General features: G+C 42.8%; 1 protein-coding gene across 1 annotated transcript; it reads right to left on the bottom strand.

Moving 5' to 3' along the window:
- Nucleotides 1–329: 329 nt before the first annotated feature.
- On the bottom strand, nt 330–19,826 carry HMGCS2 (3-hydroxy-3-methylglutaryl-CoA synthase 2). The gene is given in 11 exon segments (XM_049711658.1): nt 330–361; nt 1,609–1,749; nt 2,351–2,466; nt 3,502–3,533; nt 3,535–3,676; nt 6,088–6,253; nt 7,633–7,797; nt 8,386–8,510; nt 12,089–12,142; nt 12,178–12,596; nt 19,815–19,826. Coding segments are annotated over 11 exon segments (1,404 nt in total).
- Between the last annotated feature and the right edge of the window lie 959 nt (nt 19,827–20,785).

Genomic DNA, 20,785 nt, shown 5'->3' with positions numbered 1-20,785 from the left:
TTCCTTATGAGTCTCTCCAACACACTGGCGTGTCCTTCTCTGATGCTCTTCATCTTTGTTACCAACTCGCCCCATTGGAGTAATGAGTTGCATAGTTTCAGGTTTACAGCCTGCCTGCTTCTGTTGTGGATGCTAATTTTGTTTCTATCAGGCTTCTAGGGGAGCTTCCTATCATGAGTAGATCAGGTAAACAAGTTGACTCTTTTTTTCAGATTCAAGATTTAAGAACGTGCCCCTCCCCCCAGCTTTTGCCTTTCATGGGCAAAGAGCCCCAAGAGTTTTACTTGGTCCTCGTGGTACAAACTCCCCACCTCTGATCATTTTGGAAGCTACGGACCCTCACCAAGTGGTGAGAAATTCACTGTGGAATGAGAAGAGGCAATACTCACAAAGGGCTGCATGGGGTTGAGGAAGAGAAAATGGTAATAGGGACGCCTAGACCTTCACGTGGAGCTCTCCTGGCTGTGCTGCAAGGGGCGGCGAGGTCACCTAGTCTACACCCAGTAGGGCACTGGGCCATCAGAAGAACCAGAAGCAGCTCTCTTGGAGCTAGTACCTAAGACTTGTCTACTAGAAATTTTGTTATAGGAGTATGCCGTTTTTCTGCAGTAGACATGCCCTTCCTCCATTGAAATCTTCATCACGTCCTTCTGCCAATGGTACCTAGCTTGAGGCGTACCTCAGAGCACCCTGTTTTCTAATAGACACTTCCATCCTAGCCCTAAGGTTTCCAACTCTGATTCATTGTAGTATTTCAAAGTTTCGTCCATTAACGTTCATCTCAGAGGTCCTATTTTTATTTTATTTTGTCTTCTTTTTTGCTCTAACATGTCCCCTGTTCCAGATAAGATCAATGACTACTAGGTCTATGTTTTCTGGAACATTCTCAATTCTATAAGTTCAGTCTCCTTTTCAGGGCAAGTCATGTGTCCCAAGTTTTGCTTGAAAAAATATGGTTACCCTGATTTTAAAATCACCATCTGGCTTCTCCAGTCCTAACTTTTGCTTTGGTGTACTTTTCCTTTGTTGCTTTTTGGGGGCACTATTTTGTTTTATGTTTGGTAAGGAAAGGGGGTAGCTGAAAGAAGACAGTAATATTTGCCGATAACTTATTTATCATTAATTCATTCATTAATCTCTTTGGCAATCCTGCAAAGTTCGTATGATTTTAGAAATGAGGCAACTGAGAAAACTTCAATAATTTTCTCAAAGATAAAGAGCTGATAAGTTATCACAGCTCAGCTTAGACTTTGATATCCGGCTCCAAAATCTGGGCTTTTTCAACTGTTGCGTAGATAGTGTTTTCAAAGACCATACATCTGGCTTCCAGGGGACTTCATTGTCCAGTATCCTGTTTTGGGTGGTTATCTATGCTCAGTGCTGGGAAGCCACATGCTGCCTCCTACCTCTTCCCAACTCTGTCTTCTGCTTCCCAACCCAGTTCTTCCCCTTTCGAACCTAACAAACTTTCTCCCAATCATATCTGATAGAAGTTGTCACTCTCACCCACTATATTCTAGACTTCTGATGAATCCTTGGCTCTCAGCTCCTGGCATAGAATCTGAGAAAAATTGCCTTCTCCTCCTCTCTTTCTGCCTTTTTTCTTACCCTTGTGGTAGAACTGTTCTCTTTGGTCCGTTATTTCTGTAAACTTCTCAGGGGACATATGCTTCCGGGAGGTGAGACATTTTGGCAGGTCTGATGTACTGGATACCAGCTTCTCCGTTGGGGGGTGGGGGGGCGGCGAGACTGGGAAGCAAAAGTAAGACTCTTAAACTTACTTCATTGTCATCACTGCTACCAATCACAAGTCCAATGGAGAGCCAGGCTCTGTGGGAGCTCCCGCCCCAGGGGAAAGTGCTCTATGTATGGCTTAGAATGTCAAGAAATGATAAAGCTCAGCAAACTTAATGTTAGCAAAATATACAGGCAGACCCTCATTTAGTCAAGGTGTATCCCGTTTAGCGCTTAGATGTATGCCCTTGATCACGTCCATCATAAAATGATGCACAAATATTTCCTGGATATCTCAAATCCATCCATTTCTCTTTAACCAGTTGCAACCAAACTACCACCATCACCTCTTGCCTAGACTATTTGCTGGAACAATCTGACTGGTTTCCCCATATTCACCTTTGTTTCTCATCAGTCTAGTCTCTAAGTAGTAACCAGGGAAGTGCTTCCAATACATGAATTAGACAAACTTACTCTATTGCTTAAATCCCTTCAGGGCTTTCCTTTGTTCTTAATCACAACATAATTCTGTCAAGGTGGGAGCCTTGGTAGTGGTGAGGCAGAAAGTGGTTTCTTTTACCCGACGAAACTGGCCAGGAGTGCCTGATCAAAAGACTGGACTCACCTGGAGAAGCATCCTGGGGCACCCGAAATGAAAAGAAACTTTCCGCTAAGCCAGAGCCATAAGAGAAGGCACCAGTCCTGGAGCCAGCCAAGTCCTGGGCAGAGTGACTGCGGCGAAAGAAATCAAAACCTAAAATCACACATCAACATTATGTTCCGCACTGCAAAGAAGCCACCAGTCTAGTCAACCTCTTGCAACTAGCAATGGGTTCTGGGCACTCTACACAAACAGGGGCTTCTGGAAGACCCTGGGGGTAGGCCCAGAAGGAGGAAAACTTACCAAGAGGAGAACAGCTAAAGTCTAAGTAAGTGAACATAACTGAATCTCTGGGATGTAAAAGGAACTTCTCCCCACCCAGGAAGCCAAGATGAATTCAGTGAACTCTGAAGGCACCTCCAAGTGAAGGTCAGACCACTGGACTCATCTCAAGGCTCCCATGTTGACTGGCAATGCTTCAGCAGTTGTAACTTTTTTTATTCTACCCTCATTAGGAATCATTTGAGCAAGTCCGATGATATACATATATATTTTTCTCATGTTGTATGCATGTACTAGTACCAGTGTTTTCTTGTAAAATCCACAAAATAGAATATCTATAAAAATAAAAACTAACACTTGGGCCCCTTCTGAGCATTACTGTTTTAATTGCTTCAGACATTTAACATTCATCAAAACCTTAGAAGGTAGGTATTGCTATTGTACAAATTTTGTAGTTGGGAAAAAGAAGGCGCATAAAGGTTAAATATTTTTCCAAGGTCAAAGCTAATAAATGGTAAAGGGATTTGAACACAGGTTGTGGCTCTAAAGCTAGAATGTCTTGACCAACGTGCTTTACTGAGTACAGAGATTTTAAAGGATGAGATCAAAATATGCATAAAAGTTCTACTAGTTTCCTGCTGCCCCAGATAGGTCTTGCTGGTCCCCTGGCATCGTACGTGCACATCACTTTGGAGACCACTGTTTAATACTGACGGTACATCTGCCTACCCATACACCTTTGAAACCTGTTTCTTTCATTTTCCTTCCTTTCTTCTTTCTTTCCTTTTTGAAAAACTTCTGAACCAGAAGAGGAACAAAACTTGGTTGAACCCTCAGACCAGAGGCCACGGGTGAGAGGAGGTGGGATCACATGCCGTACTCACTGGAACAGAAGTGAGGCCAGGCATCCCTCCGTCCAGGGATGAAGTGTACATATTCCCGTTGTGTGTGGAGAGGTAGAGGGACGCCTTGCGCTTCTTGTTGAACATGTCTAGAGAGGCCTTTTGAAATGCTTTTGCTACGTCCTTATCGGTGTAGGTGTCTTCCAGCTTTAGCCCCCTGTAAGGCAGCCAGAGGAATAGGCCAGGCGAGAAGCCACATGAGGGAAGGAATGCAGCACGGGGAAAAGTGTAACAAGCTACTGGAGAGAAGACTTTGGGACACATGTTTTTTATAATAGAATATTTGGAAATACAGAAAACACAGAGGAAAACTGTCACGAATAGTCTTACCGTTCAGAGAGAGCACTTAGGTCGTAGTTTTCTTATGGAATCCATTCCTAATTTTATACAGTTTTTTGGAAAGTAAAATCATGCGATACATTCTGTTTAGCATGCTTCCTTAACTAATTTTCTCTATGACATTGTCAGCTTCTCTAACATTATTATTATTTTTTTTTTTGCGGTACACGGGCCTCTCACTGTTGTGGCCTCTCCCGTTGCGGAGCACAGGCTCCGGACGCGCAGGCTCAGCGGCCATGGCTCACGGGCCCAGCTGCTCTGCGGCATGTGGGATGTGGGATCTTCCCGGACCGGGGCACGAACCCGTGTCCCCTGAAGCGGCAGGCAGACTCTCAACCACTGTGTCACCAGGGAAGCCCCTCTAACATTATTTTTAAAGGCTGCCAAATGGACCATGATATGATGTACCCGACTTTAACCAATTGACCCGTTTCTGTCCTCATTAGCTAAAATACTACAGAGAATAGCTACATGTTTGTTTTTTTTTAGGAAACATTTGTTTTTCATTAAAAATTTTTATGCAATTTTAAAAGGTTACTTTCCATTTACAGTTATCACAAAATGTTGGCTATATTCCCCGTGATGTACAATACATCCTTGAGTCTATATTAGACCCAATAGCCTGTACCTCCTACACCCCTATGTTGCTCCTCCCCCTCTCCCCACTGGTACGCACTAGTTTGTTCTATCTATGAGTCTGCTTCTTTTTTGTTATATTCACTTGTATGTTGTATTTTAGATTCCACTTACAAGTGATATCATACAGCATTTGTCTTTCTCTGTCTGACTCATTTCACTTAGCATAATGTCCTCCAAGCCCATCCATGTTGTTGCAAATGGCAAAATTTTGTTCTTTTTTATGACTGAGTAGTATTCCATTGTATATGTGTACCACATCTTCTTTATCCATTCATCTGTTGATGGACACTTAGGTTGCTTCCACACCTTGGCAAATGTAAATAATGCTGCTCTGAACGTTGGGGTGCGTGTATCTTTTCAAATTAGTGTTTTGGGGTTTTTCTGATGTATACCCAGGAGTAGAATTTCTGGGTCATATGGTAGTTCTATTTTTATTTTTTTGAGGAATAGCTACATGTTCTTTTAAACATGTGGAATTACTGAGCCAAAGATGCACATCTATTAAGGCTTTTGCTTCATGTTTTCCTATTACTCCCCCAAATCTTTGTATCAGTTTACTATTGCTCATTTTCTCATAGACTCAATTCTGGGTATACAAAAATTTTAAACGCTATCTAAAGAAAACATTAACTTGTTTATATTTGTTACTAATGGGTATGCACGTTTAAAAATATGATTATGTGCATTTCTTCCTTGAGGAAGTTTCTTGTCCATATACTTTGTTCAGTTTTCTACTTAGTGTGTTTTTCTTGTTATGGATGAGACTTTCATATATTAGAGATAGTAAGCTGTTATCTTTGGTATATGTTAGAATTTTTTTTCCATGGGGTAAGGTCTTAGAAGCAGTGTTTGTGCTAATTTGGATGTTGGTGGCAGGGTTAGCAGTAGTAGTTAGAAACAGGGGCAGATGTTGGTAAAATATCCCAAAACTTGAACAGATACCAAGAAGAAAGGGAAAGATTCCCTTCCCAGTGAGAACTCTTTGTATTCTTCTTTTCTGAATGTCTTGGAGTATCGCATCAGTAAACAGCATTCTCCCTGCTTCATCGACAGCAAAGGGGAGTGAGCTGGACTATCTCTATTTCATAGGTGCGGGGATTTGAGGCAACAAGCAAGACATTCATTAAGCCAATGGCTAGTGGGAATGAGACCAGACGCCCCCCAAGTTGCCATCCTGCATTGTGATTATTTGCTTCTAGGTGTTTCTTTCTGTACAGACTGTGAGATCCTCTAGGCAGGTATCATGGAGTCACATCCACTTTTATGTCCCCAGAGTTTAGTATGATGTCTGACACATAGTTGATGTTCATAACATGTTTATTGCCTGAATAATTTAGCCACACTCCCTTTCCCCTTATTATTACTCGCCGAAGCTTCTTATAGTCACTTGATCTAGAGGTTCTGGCAGTGCCCCTGTGCTCCCTAAGATACAGGGTGAGGTCTCTGAGAAAACAATAACGCACTAACCCACGTGAGGACTTGGTGTCATTTCTACTGTGTTGGAGGATTGTTGTCTTTTCCCACAGGAGTGGCTGGTGGTCCAGACTCAAGGCATGAGGAAGCCTCCTCCTTCTTATGAAGAGAACTCACCTGAAGGCTTCCAGCCTCTTATAGAGGCCGGTCTGTGTGTTGCCACTGGCTAAGAGAAAGTCATTGAACAACAGGTGAGCCAGGGATTTCTGGACCCTGTTGCAGAAAGGTGTGTGAAAGATCACAAACTGTGAATCATCAGGAGTGAAATGTCGATCGATGCCAGCTGGAAGAAGCAGTGTGAAAGCAAGGATGTGGCACGATCCACTTAGGCATACTCTCCAAGATCTAACTGTGCTGCGGTCTCCCAGAAAACTGGCTCCTACCTCCGGCAAACACACAGAGGTTTGTTCATTCATTTTACAAGCATTTTACTAAGCACTCTACTCATAAAGAAGGTAAAGAAACAAATATTTTCTTCCTATCTGCCATTGCCAACCTCTAGGACAAATAATTCCTCAAATCAACCTCGTACTGTATTGTTTTCTCTATTTTCCAGGGGAGAAAACAGTCTCCAAAATATGAAGCTGAGTCATGTGTCCAAGGTCACCCAGCTTGAAAAGAGCTGGCTTTGGCTTTGGGTCCTGGTGTCTCTGGATCTACACTCCAGACTCTCTCATATTCCAAAGAGAAGAGCAATGCCCCCCCCCTGCCCTTAGGAAAGTTTACAATTCGGTGCTGAGATCCAAAGCGGCATTGATCAAATTCCATATGAGATTAAGGACTAAAATTAGAATGTCATAAGAATTCAGAGGATGCCAGAGCAATTAGCCAATAACAATTTTACAGTGGATGGGCAGAGGCAGAGATGTCCAAGTCGACTCCTTTCCCATGGAGGCAGCCAGCATCCTACCCAGTGCAGCAGAGAGGGGCAAGATGCTTCAGGACACCCCTAAAGCATCCATGCTCTGATGCTTCAGCACATGCCTTTTCCCACACTGAAACCTGCCTTTTATAGATGCCCATCTGGGCATGGCTAAACAGGTAGGAACTCCCCCCACCACCCCGCTTTATTTTTTAAGTGTATAGGTTTCTCTTTATTTTTAAAAGAAGATTCGTTTCTTTTCTGATTATGGAATTGGTACATATTTTTTAGCAGAGAACTTCAGAAAGTAAGGTGAAAATAAAATCAACTTCCAACACTACCAGGCAAAGAAAAGAATCACTGATAACACTTAAGTATACTGAAAATATAGGTAAGAATTTTCAACATCAACCAGACTTTAAAAGGTGGCAAACTATAAACCAAGAGTCAAATCACTCCTGACTTCAACAGAAACGAATCCTGGCCTCCATAGGACGTGGTCACTCTGATTCACACAGTACCTCCCCAGGTGGCCGGCACCCACTGGCTTCAGCTTTGACCTTGGATTGTCTACTTTCTTTCATTTAACTCAAGTTAGAGGCAATTTCATGCTTGACTCTGGGTGACTTCCAAAGGGACTTTAGCTCAGGCCCAGGAAAGGGTGTCAGAAGAAGGGGACATGAAACAATTCTCTTGTGATCATTTGAAGAGGAGAAAAGAGTCCTTGTCTTAAGAGGTTAGGACATACTCTTGGCCTCGTGTGAATAGGGTCCCCACCTTCTGCCCTCTGAGCCCCATACCTTGCTCCCACTGGTTCTGGATCTTTTGATGGTATAACATGTAGCATCGGTCCAGGGCCCGTAAGTAGCGCTGGATGGACAGCTTCCCATCCAATTGTGGGCACTCTGAAGTCATATCTGCTTTGCAGAAGTCATATACATTCTCCATGTGGGTTGCTCTAAGCCCTGGAAAGGCACACAGAGGGATTCGGGGACTGTACAAGGCAGCCCACGTTGAGCAGAGAGGATAGGAGAGCCACATACAAGCAGCCCCCTGGTCTTTATCTTTCTCGTGCCCAAGCCTGAGCCCACCGAGCATCCCTCATGTGTTCAAAAGGAGTTGATTGAATTGTCACTTTTATATAAATGAGATTTATATTTCCATTTCCATACCTAGATGGGCTTAAAAAAAATCTGGAATAGACACCAAAAGTCTCAAAGGAAAGCTCTCACTTTATACTCAATTATCTTCTTTCATTTTCAGTTGTCAGTTTAGCTCTCAAAGGGTCCTTGTCAGCAGCACCAGTGCCAGCCATTCCACACATCATTATCCCCAAGTGTGATGGTGCAGAAGAGGCAAGCTTGCTGATCCCTCTCTTCCCCTCCTCCCTGCCCTCTGCTCCCCAGTCCAGTCTTTTGGAGACAGTCAATATCATCATCAGATCCACATTTCAGCCCTGCATAGTGGGTGGGCCAACTTGGAATTAGGAGCTAGGTATCTGGCTACGCCATGCACAGTCTCCCGGCGCCACATAGCCACTGTTTACTACAAACCTCTCTCGAGGGCTAGAGGGCCCTTGGGCCCAACCAGCATTGCCACAGCTCCAGCCCTGCCTGTGGGGTGAATATTACCACTGGAGTACACTGCGATGTCTCCACAGACCACCAGGGCATAGTGACTTGTAATGAGAGACAAGAAATAATTATTATCCCTACCAAATCTCAAGTAGACTGAAAGCCTCCTGTACGCCAGGCACAATGTTAGGTACTGGTGATAGATCACTGAACCAAAATAAAAATTCTTGCCCCATGGAACTTGTTCTAGTGAAATTCATCATGACACATTTGAAATGCAATGTCCAAACTCAGTGTTCTGTGACTCTAGCTGTAAAATCCTCATTTATTCAGAATTCAGTTTCTGAATTCAATGAAACATTCATAAATGAGCACTTCTGGAGATAATTTAGGTTTGTACTGATCACCTTACAGCACTTCATAGTACTACAGTGGAAATTTCTTTCAAATCATAGAAGGCCAAGGGATGGAGAGGGAAACTAATATTTGAAATCCTAGATAGACATGAGCTATCCTCAAACAATCCTTAAAATAATCCAGTGAGGCAGGAATTATCCACATTTACAAAGGAAGACACTGCCTTCTAGAGAATCCAAGTAATTTGTCTAAGGTCACCCACCTCATGAATACGGAATTATATATTCAGACCCGGTTCTGACTGGATCCTGAACCACGTGCTTCGAACAATCTGGTATTACCTTCCTTCTGAGAAGAGTTAGTGTCAAGTAACCACATTTAATGTAGGTGAACCATAGTAACTACTTCTATAGTAGCCAGATGATTATTCAATAAATGATTGTTGTCTTGAATATTATTTGTTCCTCTCTCATCTGATAGTACTGCCCGCCCTCAAACTTGGGTTTGTGAGAGAAACATGGCGGCAATTTTAGTATTCTACCTAAACTGTGAGGAAGCCCCCAGGGTTTACGCCGGCACTGTGTTGAGAGCCATTATTTCTGTATAATTCAGTCCTCACAATAAGCCTATCTGTCAGATACAGTTATCTCCTCTTTATAGACAAAGGAATTGAGACCCAAAGAACCTGAGTCACTTACCTAAAGCCACGCAGCTAATAAATGGTAGGATAAAGATTCAGAGTCAAGGTTCCAACCCAAATTCATTGAAACCCAAGAACCTTCTCTTAAGATTATATAACAACTCAAACTCCAACCCCAACGAAACAGTATTGTTATTTTTTCTCTGCAATTTTATATACATAAATATATAAAAATATATAATAAACATATAATATATATAAACAAAATTTATATATGTATATAAAATTAGGAAACTATAGAATAGTATTTAGAAGCCATTAAGGAAAAAACCAGTCAATTAGACTGCCTAAAATTAAAACCTTCTATCAGAAACAAACTCAAAAGACAAACTGGGGAAGTATTTACAGTACATAAAGCCAACAAAGGATTATTTTCATTCATATATAAGCACCTCATAAGAAACATAAGATATGTAATAGAAAAATGGCCAATAAACATCATAAAAATATCAAAGTTCTCTTATAATAGCAAAGGAAAATCAATGATACTATTATATTACTTATTAAACTGACAAAGATTAGAAAGTTTGATAATATATATTGTAGGAATGCACTTTAGTACAACATGTTGAAGAGCAATTTGGCACATTCTATCAAACCTTTAGATCAAACTATTCTGCAATTCCACTTCTAGGAATCTATTCCTAGAGCATATTATCATGAGCGTGCAAAGCTATTGTACAATGTTCATTAAAACAGTATTTATAATTGCAAAAACATACATCAATCTAAATATCCATCTATATGGGACTAAGGTTTGGCATATCTATCAATAGAATATTATGTGGCTTTTAAAAGAATGACTTTAGGTGACCTTATGTGTGTATCTATCTATCTGTCTATCTTATATCTATCTATAGAATGACCTCTAAGACAGCATAGAGATGAGGAATAATGTGTACAATGTTAAAAAATGAATAGATAAGGGTATGCTTTCAGGTATATAGAAAATTCCTGGAAGAATACATAGAAACTGTCAGTGTTAAATTATGGGAGTTGGTAATGGGGTGTCAAAGGGAAATTTTCTTTACTTTCTTTACTTTTCACCCTTTTGTGTGTGTGTGTGTGTGTATGTACTTAACTGTTGGTTTCAATTACCTTCATTTAAAACAAAAAAAGACAAGAAAAAATGAGGTCTCTCAGGCAATCTGAGCCAGTACCACTCTTTCCTTCCCTCATACCCTGCTGTCTCTCTGGAGTGGTCCAGACCTTCTTGGTGAGTCCCAGAACCACCTTCTCCCATCTGAGGGTCCCCAGGTGGACGGCCAGGTCAGAAGCAGAGATCACATCTACGCTGGCCTTGTCTTGTTTTGGCATTTGCCATTAGACTCAAGCTTAAATATGCTTTTTGTTTTGGTATAGATTAACAATTCACATCCTAATAGCTTGTTTGAATTTTTCCCCCGCAAGACATCACGTTAAAGAAGGATGCATTTGCAGCCCTCTCCTGTGGAATACCCAACCATTCAGCAGAATCTACTCATTTGAAATGACATGTTTGAAGCTGATAATACCCCCAAATATAGGCTCTGATTTTGGGTTAAAGGCTGGTGTGTGTCCCTTGCCCTTCACTTCTACTCTCTAACTAAATTCTGGGCTGGACATATTGGTGGTGACGGTAGTAGGGGTTGCTGGAGAGGTAATAATACAAATGCCAAGCAGGAGAAGCACTGCAAGTACAGGTTTGACGATGTAGAGACTAGAACATGCCAAATCAATGGAATCATTGTTGGCGAGGCTACACAGGGCAGTTGAAAAAAAACACTGAATGGGTGTAAGGAATTGTACTGCCTTGTTGCATGAACAGAGACAAACCATTAAACTCTTCTTGGCCTCTTTTTAAAGTGAAAAATATTGGATTAGATAGTCTCTAGGGTCACCGCCAACATCAAGACTTCATAATTAATTTTATAATTAATGTTTGTTATGGTTTCTAAAGTTTAAATTCTGGTTTCCAACTTAGTAAAGGTAGGGCCTTGTCTGCCCAGGTACTGTTTTTTCACATCTCCATTGATATCTTGTTTAATGCCTGTAAGGCATGTAGGCAAACAAAAACTCTGAGTCTCGCAGAGGTTAAGGGACTTGTCATCAATTATTGACAGACCTAGGTTTCTAACTCTCCTAGGAACCAGGCAAGGGAGAGAAAGTAGAAATACTCTGTGTCATAGTCTATCCTGTGATTCTTTGGGTCTATTTTTATCAGGGTGTTTTTCCCTAACACCTAAACTTGTTTAAATCTTTTAACATCACCAATCTCTTTCCCGCTCAGAGACTTGGGAGAAACCTTAGAGAAACAGGAAGAGTGAAATGGGAAATATACCAAATTTGATTTGGTGTCTTGCTTCTGCCATGCACTACGTGTAAGATATTAGATCCTCCATTTTCCCCCCATAAATCAGGTATGACAGCCACTTCCTAGGCTGTTGTGAGGACCAAATGAATGACTCTGTGAACATGCTCCCTGATTAACTGTATAAAGCTATACACGTCTCAGTGGTTATTATCATTGTGGTTGTTGGATGATCGCAGCAGCTGTATGAAGAAGGTGTCCTTCCCTCCCTGAATGAAACCACCCAAGGAAAGGAGAAGCTGAGGATTCGGCCTCCAACCCAGCTCCCTTCTTACATATGCCTCTGGCAGCATGTACCATCCCAGGAGCTGGACTCGACCCAGTTGGCAACACTGAATAGAGAGAGGCAGTGTCACCGTAGCAGGCACTGGTGGTATCTATGCCCTCAATGTCAGTGTTGCCTGAATCCTGGAAGAGCTCCTTGAGCACTGTTTTGACAGCCTTGGGCTTGTCGATGATGGTCTCAGTGCCCACTTCCCGCCGGCCCACAGATTCCCATGGGAGCTGTGTGTGCTCCATCAACTGCTGCACCACTGTCAGGCACAGGGAGTTGATGCCCTCCTGGACTGAGCAGAAGCCCATCTGGGTTTGGCCCATGCCCACTGTGTACTTCCCTGCCCCCACATTGTTAAACTTCTCCATGTCTGTTTGGTCCACATAATGGGCTGGGAAATAGACCTCCAGGGCAAGGATGCCCACATCCTTTGGCCAAGCATCTCTTTTGGCCAAGGGGATAGCAGGGACTGTAGAAAACGTGTAGTAGAGAAAACAATCAAAATTCCACTAATGGGCTCTAGCTAGTTTCCTCAAAAGACAGTACAGCAATCATTTCATTCATTTTTTAAAAAATATATTTTAAAGACATCAGATGAATACAAATTTAGAATTGTATTTTCCTGTTGAATTTACCCTTTTATCCTTAGTAAATGTCCCTCCGGCATTTTTATAGCTAAATACATGTGGAACAAGCAACGTCTGTGGAAATACAGAAGACAGAGAGGGCAATTCCAAACTGGAGCAGAGAAAAAGTGGAGAAAGATTCAGTAAAGAGGGAAGAAAACGGTTTCTTTCCTGGACCCACCACCTCTCTTCAACCCTGACTCCTAATCCCTCTGGAGAAGATCTGGAGTTTCTCCTTCTAGCTACAAGTAAAGAACTCACCAAGCCCACCTTCTATTTGTTCCACATAAAAAGCACCTGAAAGCTGGTTACTTTAGAGGTATTCTTCATTTTCCAGATGGTGAAAGCAAGGCACACATTGGTGAAGCGATGTGCTCAGGGTAACTTCTCAGTTTCTCATCTGTTAGAAATATTCTGTCTTTTCACTCATGAGTACCACCAAATTCCTTTGACTTGCATCTGGCTACAGGATTCCTGATCGTGGAAGAGTGACAGGGTGGCTCTGCAGGCTTATGCATTTAGCTCTATGCCACAGGAATTGTAGCCCGGATGGAATGTATCCATCAGTCATCCGCAGGATTCTGGGCTTCTTGTAACCCCCGTTTTCCCATCACAGAGGTCACTTTAAAGGACTGCTGTGAGGCAAAATGGATCATGTGATTACAAGATAGTGAGGCAAAGTGATAAATGTTTATTCGTATCTGACAAAAGAGAATTGAAGTTTAGTTCTCTGCCCTATTTGGTGACACTCAGATAATTAGAGTTTATACTCTCAAATGTTCGTGGAAGAGCTTCCCAGTACCTAGAGCTAATGGCTACCCAGAGCTCAGTCCTGTGCTTGGCTGGGTTTTCTCTCATTCTCATTCTCCCTCTGTCGTCTCTAAGCTCACTCCATCCCTCTCTTCCCAGTTAGAAATCTCAAGTCATAAGGAAAGTTTCCAAGAATTAGTCACATTGTAACTTTTGTAAATGTCTTGGTAGGGGGTTATTACTTGGAAATGGATTCCAGAGCCTTGAAGAAAAGTTAACATGTAGAGGTTTCCAGAAACATCAGGCCACTGGAGTTAAGAGTATCCATCTAATCTTGTACTTTCTCTAAAAAATAATCACTTTATTTAATTTAGAACTGGTTTCGTTCTGGTGTTGCTTGGTTCAAGAACATGCATCAGACTTTTATTTCTTTACTCCATCTCGCCTCCTTCTCTTGTGTTTCAAAATTAGCTATTAGGGCTTCCCTGGTGGTACAGTGGTTAAGAATCCACCTGCCATTGCAAGGGACACAGGTTCGAGCCCTGGCCTGGGAAGATCCCACATGCCGTGGAGCAACTAAGCTGGTGCGCCACAACTACTGAGCCTGTGCTCTAGAGCCCACGAGCCACAACTACTGAGCCTGCGTGCCACAACTACTGAAGCCCACACACCTAGATCCCGTGCTCTGCAACAAGAGAAGCCACGACAATGAGAAACCCATGCACTGCAACAAAGAGTAGCCTCTGCTCACCACAACTAGAGAGAGCCCGCACGCAGAAACGAAGACCCAACACAGCCAAAAAACAAACAAACAACAACAACAAAAAAACAAAATTAGCTATTATATGCCAGGCACTGTGCTATGGAGGGCTGTGGGGTGAAGGGGACGGTCGGAGAAAGGCGGAGATCAAGGTTCTTGGGGGCCTCCTCCACCAGTAGGAGGAATGAGATAAGCACATACATACTATATAACCCAACCAAGAGTCAGAATATGATAAAGGCCACAAGAGGGAGATGGGCAAAACCCCACGGGAATTCAAAGGAAGCAGAGATTTCCTGTGTGTGGGAGAATTAGGACTGGCCTCATGGAAGGGGCTAAATTTGAGGTCAACCTTGATGGATAAGTGGAGCGTCTTCTGATGAAGAATTGGAGGGTGGCTGCAGGGACAGTGCTACAGCAGGCAGTGATTGAACAGGTAAGGGCACCTGGAGCAGAGAGTGAAGGGGAGAAGGAGGACAACAAATGAGAAAAGCAGGTGGGGACCATGAAGTGGAGGGCAAAGGTCTTCCTTATTTTAAAGGCAGTTGAAGCACATGGGGTGGGAGCCGTCTTTATGGTGGATTTAGAGTGAATGCAAGTTGGATTAGAGGGGATAGACATACAGAGAAAAGGAGAGCCATAAAGAGGACTCTTAATACCCATTCAGGCCATGGAAAATGGGATTAGCTGTGAGTACACCAAAAGGGAGATGTGAATGATAATTCCAAGTGTTGGAACCAAGGACATCAGAAGGAGGGGGCAGGTCAGGGGGACTGGGGTTTATCTCTTGGAGGACAGCCAACTGTTGCTCATTGAGACAAGCAAATCCACTTCAATCCCTTCCTCATAAATGGAAAAACATGTTAAATTCCGAGCTGGGACATTAGGCCTGTACTCAGGGGGTGGGGAAGAGTGTTGATGATGGTGGGGAGTCATGAAGAAAATAAGAAGGCTCAAGGCATCTCCTCCCACCCGATACATCCACGCACACAGGTTCCCTGGGCACCAGGCAAGGGAAGACACTGGGCGAAAAGTGTTTCTCTAAATATTCTTGGAACGCAGTGTAGAAATGGGAAGGAAGAAAGGGCTAGTCCTAAAGTACACTGGATGGTTTAGGGGTGTCCGGGTGCTAGCGGTAGCTGTGTTACCATCAATGCTGGGAGACTGTGAGCCCTTGGGCTGGACTTGGGGAGTGTTTGCAAAAAAAAAAAGGAGTGCGTGTGTGCTTCTGTGCACGAGCACATGGTACACACACACGCACACACATACACTCTTATCTGTACATCTCATGTCCCCCTTTCATGAAATCAGAGAGCAGAGAAACACGCTTCTTATCCTCCGTCCATTTTGAATCTGACTACAGTGACTTGAAGCAGCTGGTTTTACTGACACTGCAGGTGACACAGAGTCCTGAAGGTCTCAGCAGGGGCTGGGGGTAGAGGTGCAAACGGTGGTGGAGAGAATGTCATGGGCCCTGGTACCGATATTTCCATTGCTTCGTGCTGCTAGGGGTGTAAAACGTGTCTTGCTGACATCGGCAGGTGCCAGAGGTTTGGGATCCTGGAATTCTGTAAACAGACCTGGGCTGTCTCTTTAGAGATGAGGTGACTGAGACCTTGAGAGGTTAACTTGCTTCTCTAAGGCTGTTCCCAAGCCTTGCCAACTTTTGACTGGGATTCTAGTGACTTCTGCCTCCGGAAACCCTGCCCCTGCTTATCGAGGCTCTGTGGCTTCTAAAACTGGGCACAACTTCTCACTTAGAACATGGGCAAATCAAAGAAAAACATCATCTCTCCAACATGTACATACCTGCGCTGCTCCTGGGCATGTATGGGAAAGCATGGCACTGATCCCTCCTTTCTTGGGCTCTTGTGGCAGCCTTGTTTATGTTCAGCCACCTCAGGAGGCTATGGTGTTCCTTATAATACATCCTAAGGTAATCCAACCTGGTCTTGGACCCTTGTCTGAGTTACTCTCACTTGGTTGTCGAGAAAGCTCTCTGTCGAGTTAGCTGTTATTAATGTATTGTGATGATAAGGAAAATCTCTCAAAACCAAAGGGAATGAATCTATTCATAGTAGCCCTTTAAGTAGTTGGGAGTGGTACGGGCATACAGGCAAAGGGCTGGAATTAGAGAGGATAAAGAGCCTGCTCCATTTCTTCTGTTTTTATTGTCGTTCTTGTGTTTGTATAGCGCTATACAATTTCCAAGTGCAATGCAATAAGTGCTACAATAAAAGTACAGAAGCCCTAAAGAGGTGATCATCATTTGCAGCTCAAGGTCTCCTGAAGAGGAAAGGTCTGCTTTACTGATGAGGCTAGTGATATGTGGACAGGTGATCCAGCTTTCCCAAAGATCTACAGCTGGTAAATGGCAGGTTGGGCACTCAACCATGTCTTTCGACTCCAGATTCTGCTCTTTCCACTTTGGTCTTCTACTTCACAATAAAATGCTCCTGCCCTCTGATCTTCTAATGAATCTCTCCCTCCATCCCACTCTCATTGCACCAATCTTCCTCTATCTTTTACAAGAGTCATGCATTCACTCATTAGTTCATTCAATTAACCCCTCTGTCTACTATGACTCTGTGCAGGGCACGGAGAACAGTCAGAGTGGTTCCTGATTTAGGGGAAACAGAGGCAACTTCATTTTCCTGAAGATAGAGAACTTCCAGCTGCCCCTAGAAGTCCAAGTCTCCCAGGTCTTCCATCATCTTTAGATTCTTGCCTCCATACATCTTGGTGCTTACTGCTCTAACCCAATCTCCCACCTTGCTCTGTCACCCCATGCCCTTCCACTGAGCCACTGGCAAAGCTCTGTCATCAACTGAAAATTCCTTATTTCCAATCCTTTTTCTGAATACGCCCTTTGCTTCTTTCTCTGTCTCAGACTGCAACTCTCACATGGTGGTTGCGCTCTTTGCTTTCCATAATATGGGACCCCTGGCCAAAGGAACCCAATGTACTGCAGTGCTTGGAATAAGGCATATGTCCTCTTCGCTCTTCGCTGATATCCCCAGAGTATTTTTCTTCTCCCTCCTCTCAAAAGCCCCATTCTCTGCAAGCACATGCCATCCGTCTGGACCAACCAGTGCCTTTCATTCTTGCAGTCAACATTCAGTCCTGCTCCACTACCCTTGTTCATGAACATGGAAGCACAGGGATCACTGGCTTCCTTTCCACCCTCAATCCTCAGCATTCTTGGAGATGTGAATCTCCACATAGGTAATTCATCCACGCTGCCCTCTCACGTAAGTTCCCACTTCCATGATTTTTGTCCTCCACTTGACCTCAGCCTCCCATCCCACACTCATACTCTTTTTTTTTTTTTAAGTATAGTTGATTTACAATGTTGTGTGAGTTTCAGGTGTACAGCAAAGTGATTCAGTTATATATATATATATATATATATATATATATATTATTTTTCAGTTTCTTTTCCCTTATAGGTTATTACAAAATATTGAGTATAGTTCCTGTGCTATACAGTAGGTCCTTGCTGGTTATATATTTTAAATATAGTAGTGTGTATGTATTAGTCCCAAACTCCTAATTTATCCCCCCCCTTCCCCTTCGGCAACCATAAATTGGTTTTCTACGTCTGTGGGTCTATTTCTGTTTTGTATATAAGTTCATTTGTATTATTATTATTATTATTTTTGGATTCCACATATAAGCAATATCATATGATATTTGTCTTTCTCTGTCCTGCTTAGTCACTTAGTATGATAATCTCTAGTATGAGTTTCCATTCTCATACTCTTGACCTTCTCGCTATACAACCTCCAAAGTTTTAATTTCATGCAGCGCAATTCTAATAACCTCTATCTTCCCTGCTTACTTTGTGTGTGTGTGTGTGTGTGTGTTTAATGTCTTTATTGGAGTATAATTGCTTTACATTGTTGTGTTAGTTGCTGCTGTATAACAAAGTGAATCAGCTATACGTATACATATATCCCCATATCCCCTCCCTCTTGCATCTCCCTCCCACTCTCCCTATCCCAGGCCTCTAGGCGGTCACAAAGCACCGAGCTGATCTCCCTGTGCTATGCGGCTGCTTCCCACTAGCTATCTACAATACATTTGGTAATGGATATATGTCAATACCACTCTCTCACTTTGTCTCAGCTTACCCTTCCCCCTCCCAGTGTCCTCAAGTCCACTCTCTACATCTGCATCTTTTTTTTTCTTCTTTTTTTTTTTTTTTGCGGTACATGGGCCTCTCACTGTTGTGGCCTCTCCCGTTGCAGAGCACAGGCTCCGGACGCGCAGGCGCAGCGGCCGTGGCTCACGGGCCCAGCCGCTCCGTGGCATGTGGGATCTTCCCGGACCAGGGCACGAACCCGTGTCCCCTGCATCGGCAGGCGGACTCTCAATCACTGCGCCACCAAGGAAGCCCTAAACCCACTCTTGGTCTACCCTGTGCCTGTATCTGAGCAGCTAAACAAGGCTGAAGGAAAACACAGTATGGTATTAACTGGTTAGCTTTACATTTACAACCGCATATCTCAAATGGACCCTCAGCATAGTCTGGCAATTCTACTACATTTTCCTAGTTCATTTGCTCTCCCACTCCCAAATGACTAGTCACACTTCCTCTTCTGTCTTCAGCCCATCTCCTCTACTCATTCTCAACTGATTACTTCGACTCCTCTTTCACTGAGAAAATAGAAACCATCAGAAGAGAAGTACTCCATCTCTTATTAGCAAATTCAGCAAATTGCCTGCCTTTATACCCCATACTCTACTTTCCTATAGTTCTTATCTAGAGGAACAATCCCTGCTCTGTTTTAAATCTGATGTCACCACTTGTGCACTGATTGTACTGCCTCTGCTCTGTGTGAAGACTGTGGTTCTGCAATTGTCTCTTCTCTTCTTCCTGATTTTTCCCCTTTCTACTAGGTTGCTCTTATCAGCGTTCAATCCCATCTTTACCCTTTTGCCACATCTTCTTTATCTACTCATCTGTCGATGGACACTTAGGTTTCTTCCATGTCCTGGCTGTTGTAAATAGAGCTGCAATGAACATTGTGGTACATGACTCATTTTGAATTATAGTTTTCTCTGAGTTATTTGTAGTGAGGTGGATGGACCTAGAGTCTGTCATACAGAGTGAAGTAAGTCAGAAAGAGAAAAACAAATACCGTATGCTAACACATATATATGGAATCTAAAAAAATAAAATAAAATAAAATGGTCATGAAGAACCTAGGATCAAGACAGGAATAAAGACACAGGCCTACTAGAGAATGGACTTGAGGACGTGGGGAGAGGGAAGGGTAAGCTGGGACAAAGTGAGAGAGTGGTAGTGTATATATGGACATATATACAGTACCAAATGTAAAATAGATAGCTAGTGGGAAGCAGCCGCATAGCACAGGGAGATCAGCTCGGTGCTTTGTGACTAGCTAGAAGGGTGGGACAGGGAGGGTGGGAGGGAGGGAGACACAAGAGGGAAGAGATATGGGGATATATGTATATGTCTAACTGATTCACTTTGTTATAAAGCGGAAACTAACACACCATTGTAAAGCAATTATACACCAATAAAAATGTTTACAAAAATGCCCTTTTGACCCTATATGTCCTACCGAGTGTGCCATCGCCTCTCTGCTCCCCTCTATACTGAAAGCCACTAAAGTATTTTCTGTTCTCAGTGTTTCACATCTTTTCTTCTCACTCTGTCTTTAATTGCCCCATTTTGGCTTTTGTCTCCTGCATTCCATTGAAATTCCTTTTGTCAAGGTCATCAGTAACTTCCTTTTTGCCAAACCCAACGTTTGGTTCTGAACCTTCTGCTTACTCGACCTCTCAGGAGCACACGGCTCATATTCTCACTCCCTCTTTCTTGAGACACGTTTTTCATTTGGCTTACAGAACCTGACAACCGCAGGATTTTCCTCCAAATCACTGGCCACTCCTCACAACTGCTCCTCCTCCCTCTGACCTCTAAAATTTGGAGCTCCAGGTCATCCCAAACACTCAATTCACTGAGAAAATAGATGGAACTGAATAGGAACATTAGGCTCTTAGACCAAAACACCCAATATTCACACAGAATTATGGATATGTAATAGATGATTTTGATAAAATTGAAGGCCAAAACCAGCCAATCCGGTAAAAACTTTATTAAGTATAGATAACAGATTAAGCACTGTGCTAAGCATTGGGGAAACATGGGATGGTTCAGCTTCATTTCTTTCTCTCTTTTAAGTTGGCATGTACTAAGAAACTACTGTGTGCCAGGTACTGTGCTAAGCACTTTTTACACATTATCTCATTTAATTCTCATAACTGAGATGGCTACTATTATTACACCCATTTTACAGATGAGGAAACTGAGGTTTAGAAAAATTGTATAATCATCTGTGGTTTGAGAACTTGCAAGTGACTTAAATGGGCTTTGAATCTAGGCTGTCTGGATCTATGCATGATCTGCACCAATCTTCAACCATTTTTGACCTGAAAAAATGCCAATGTCATGTGGTTAAATCTAATATTAAGTTGTTTCTTTGGAATAAGGGAACCTTGTAGGTTGAGGAAGTACCAGGAATATGTTATT

This window comes from Orcinus orca, chromosome 1, assembly GCF_937001465.1.
Source record: "Orcinus orca chromosome 1, mOrcOrc1.1, whole genome shotgun sequence".
Lineage (NCBI taxonomy): Eukaryota > Metazoa > Chordata > Mammalia > Artiodactyla > Delphinidae > Orcinus > Orcinus orca.
The sequence above is the reverse complement of the archived record's forward strand: the minus strand, read 5'-3'. Positions and strand labels throughout refer to the sequence as shown.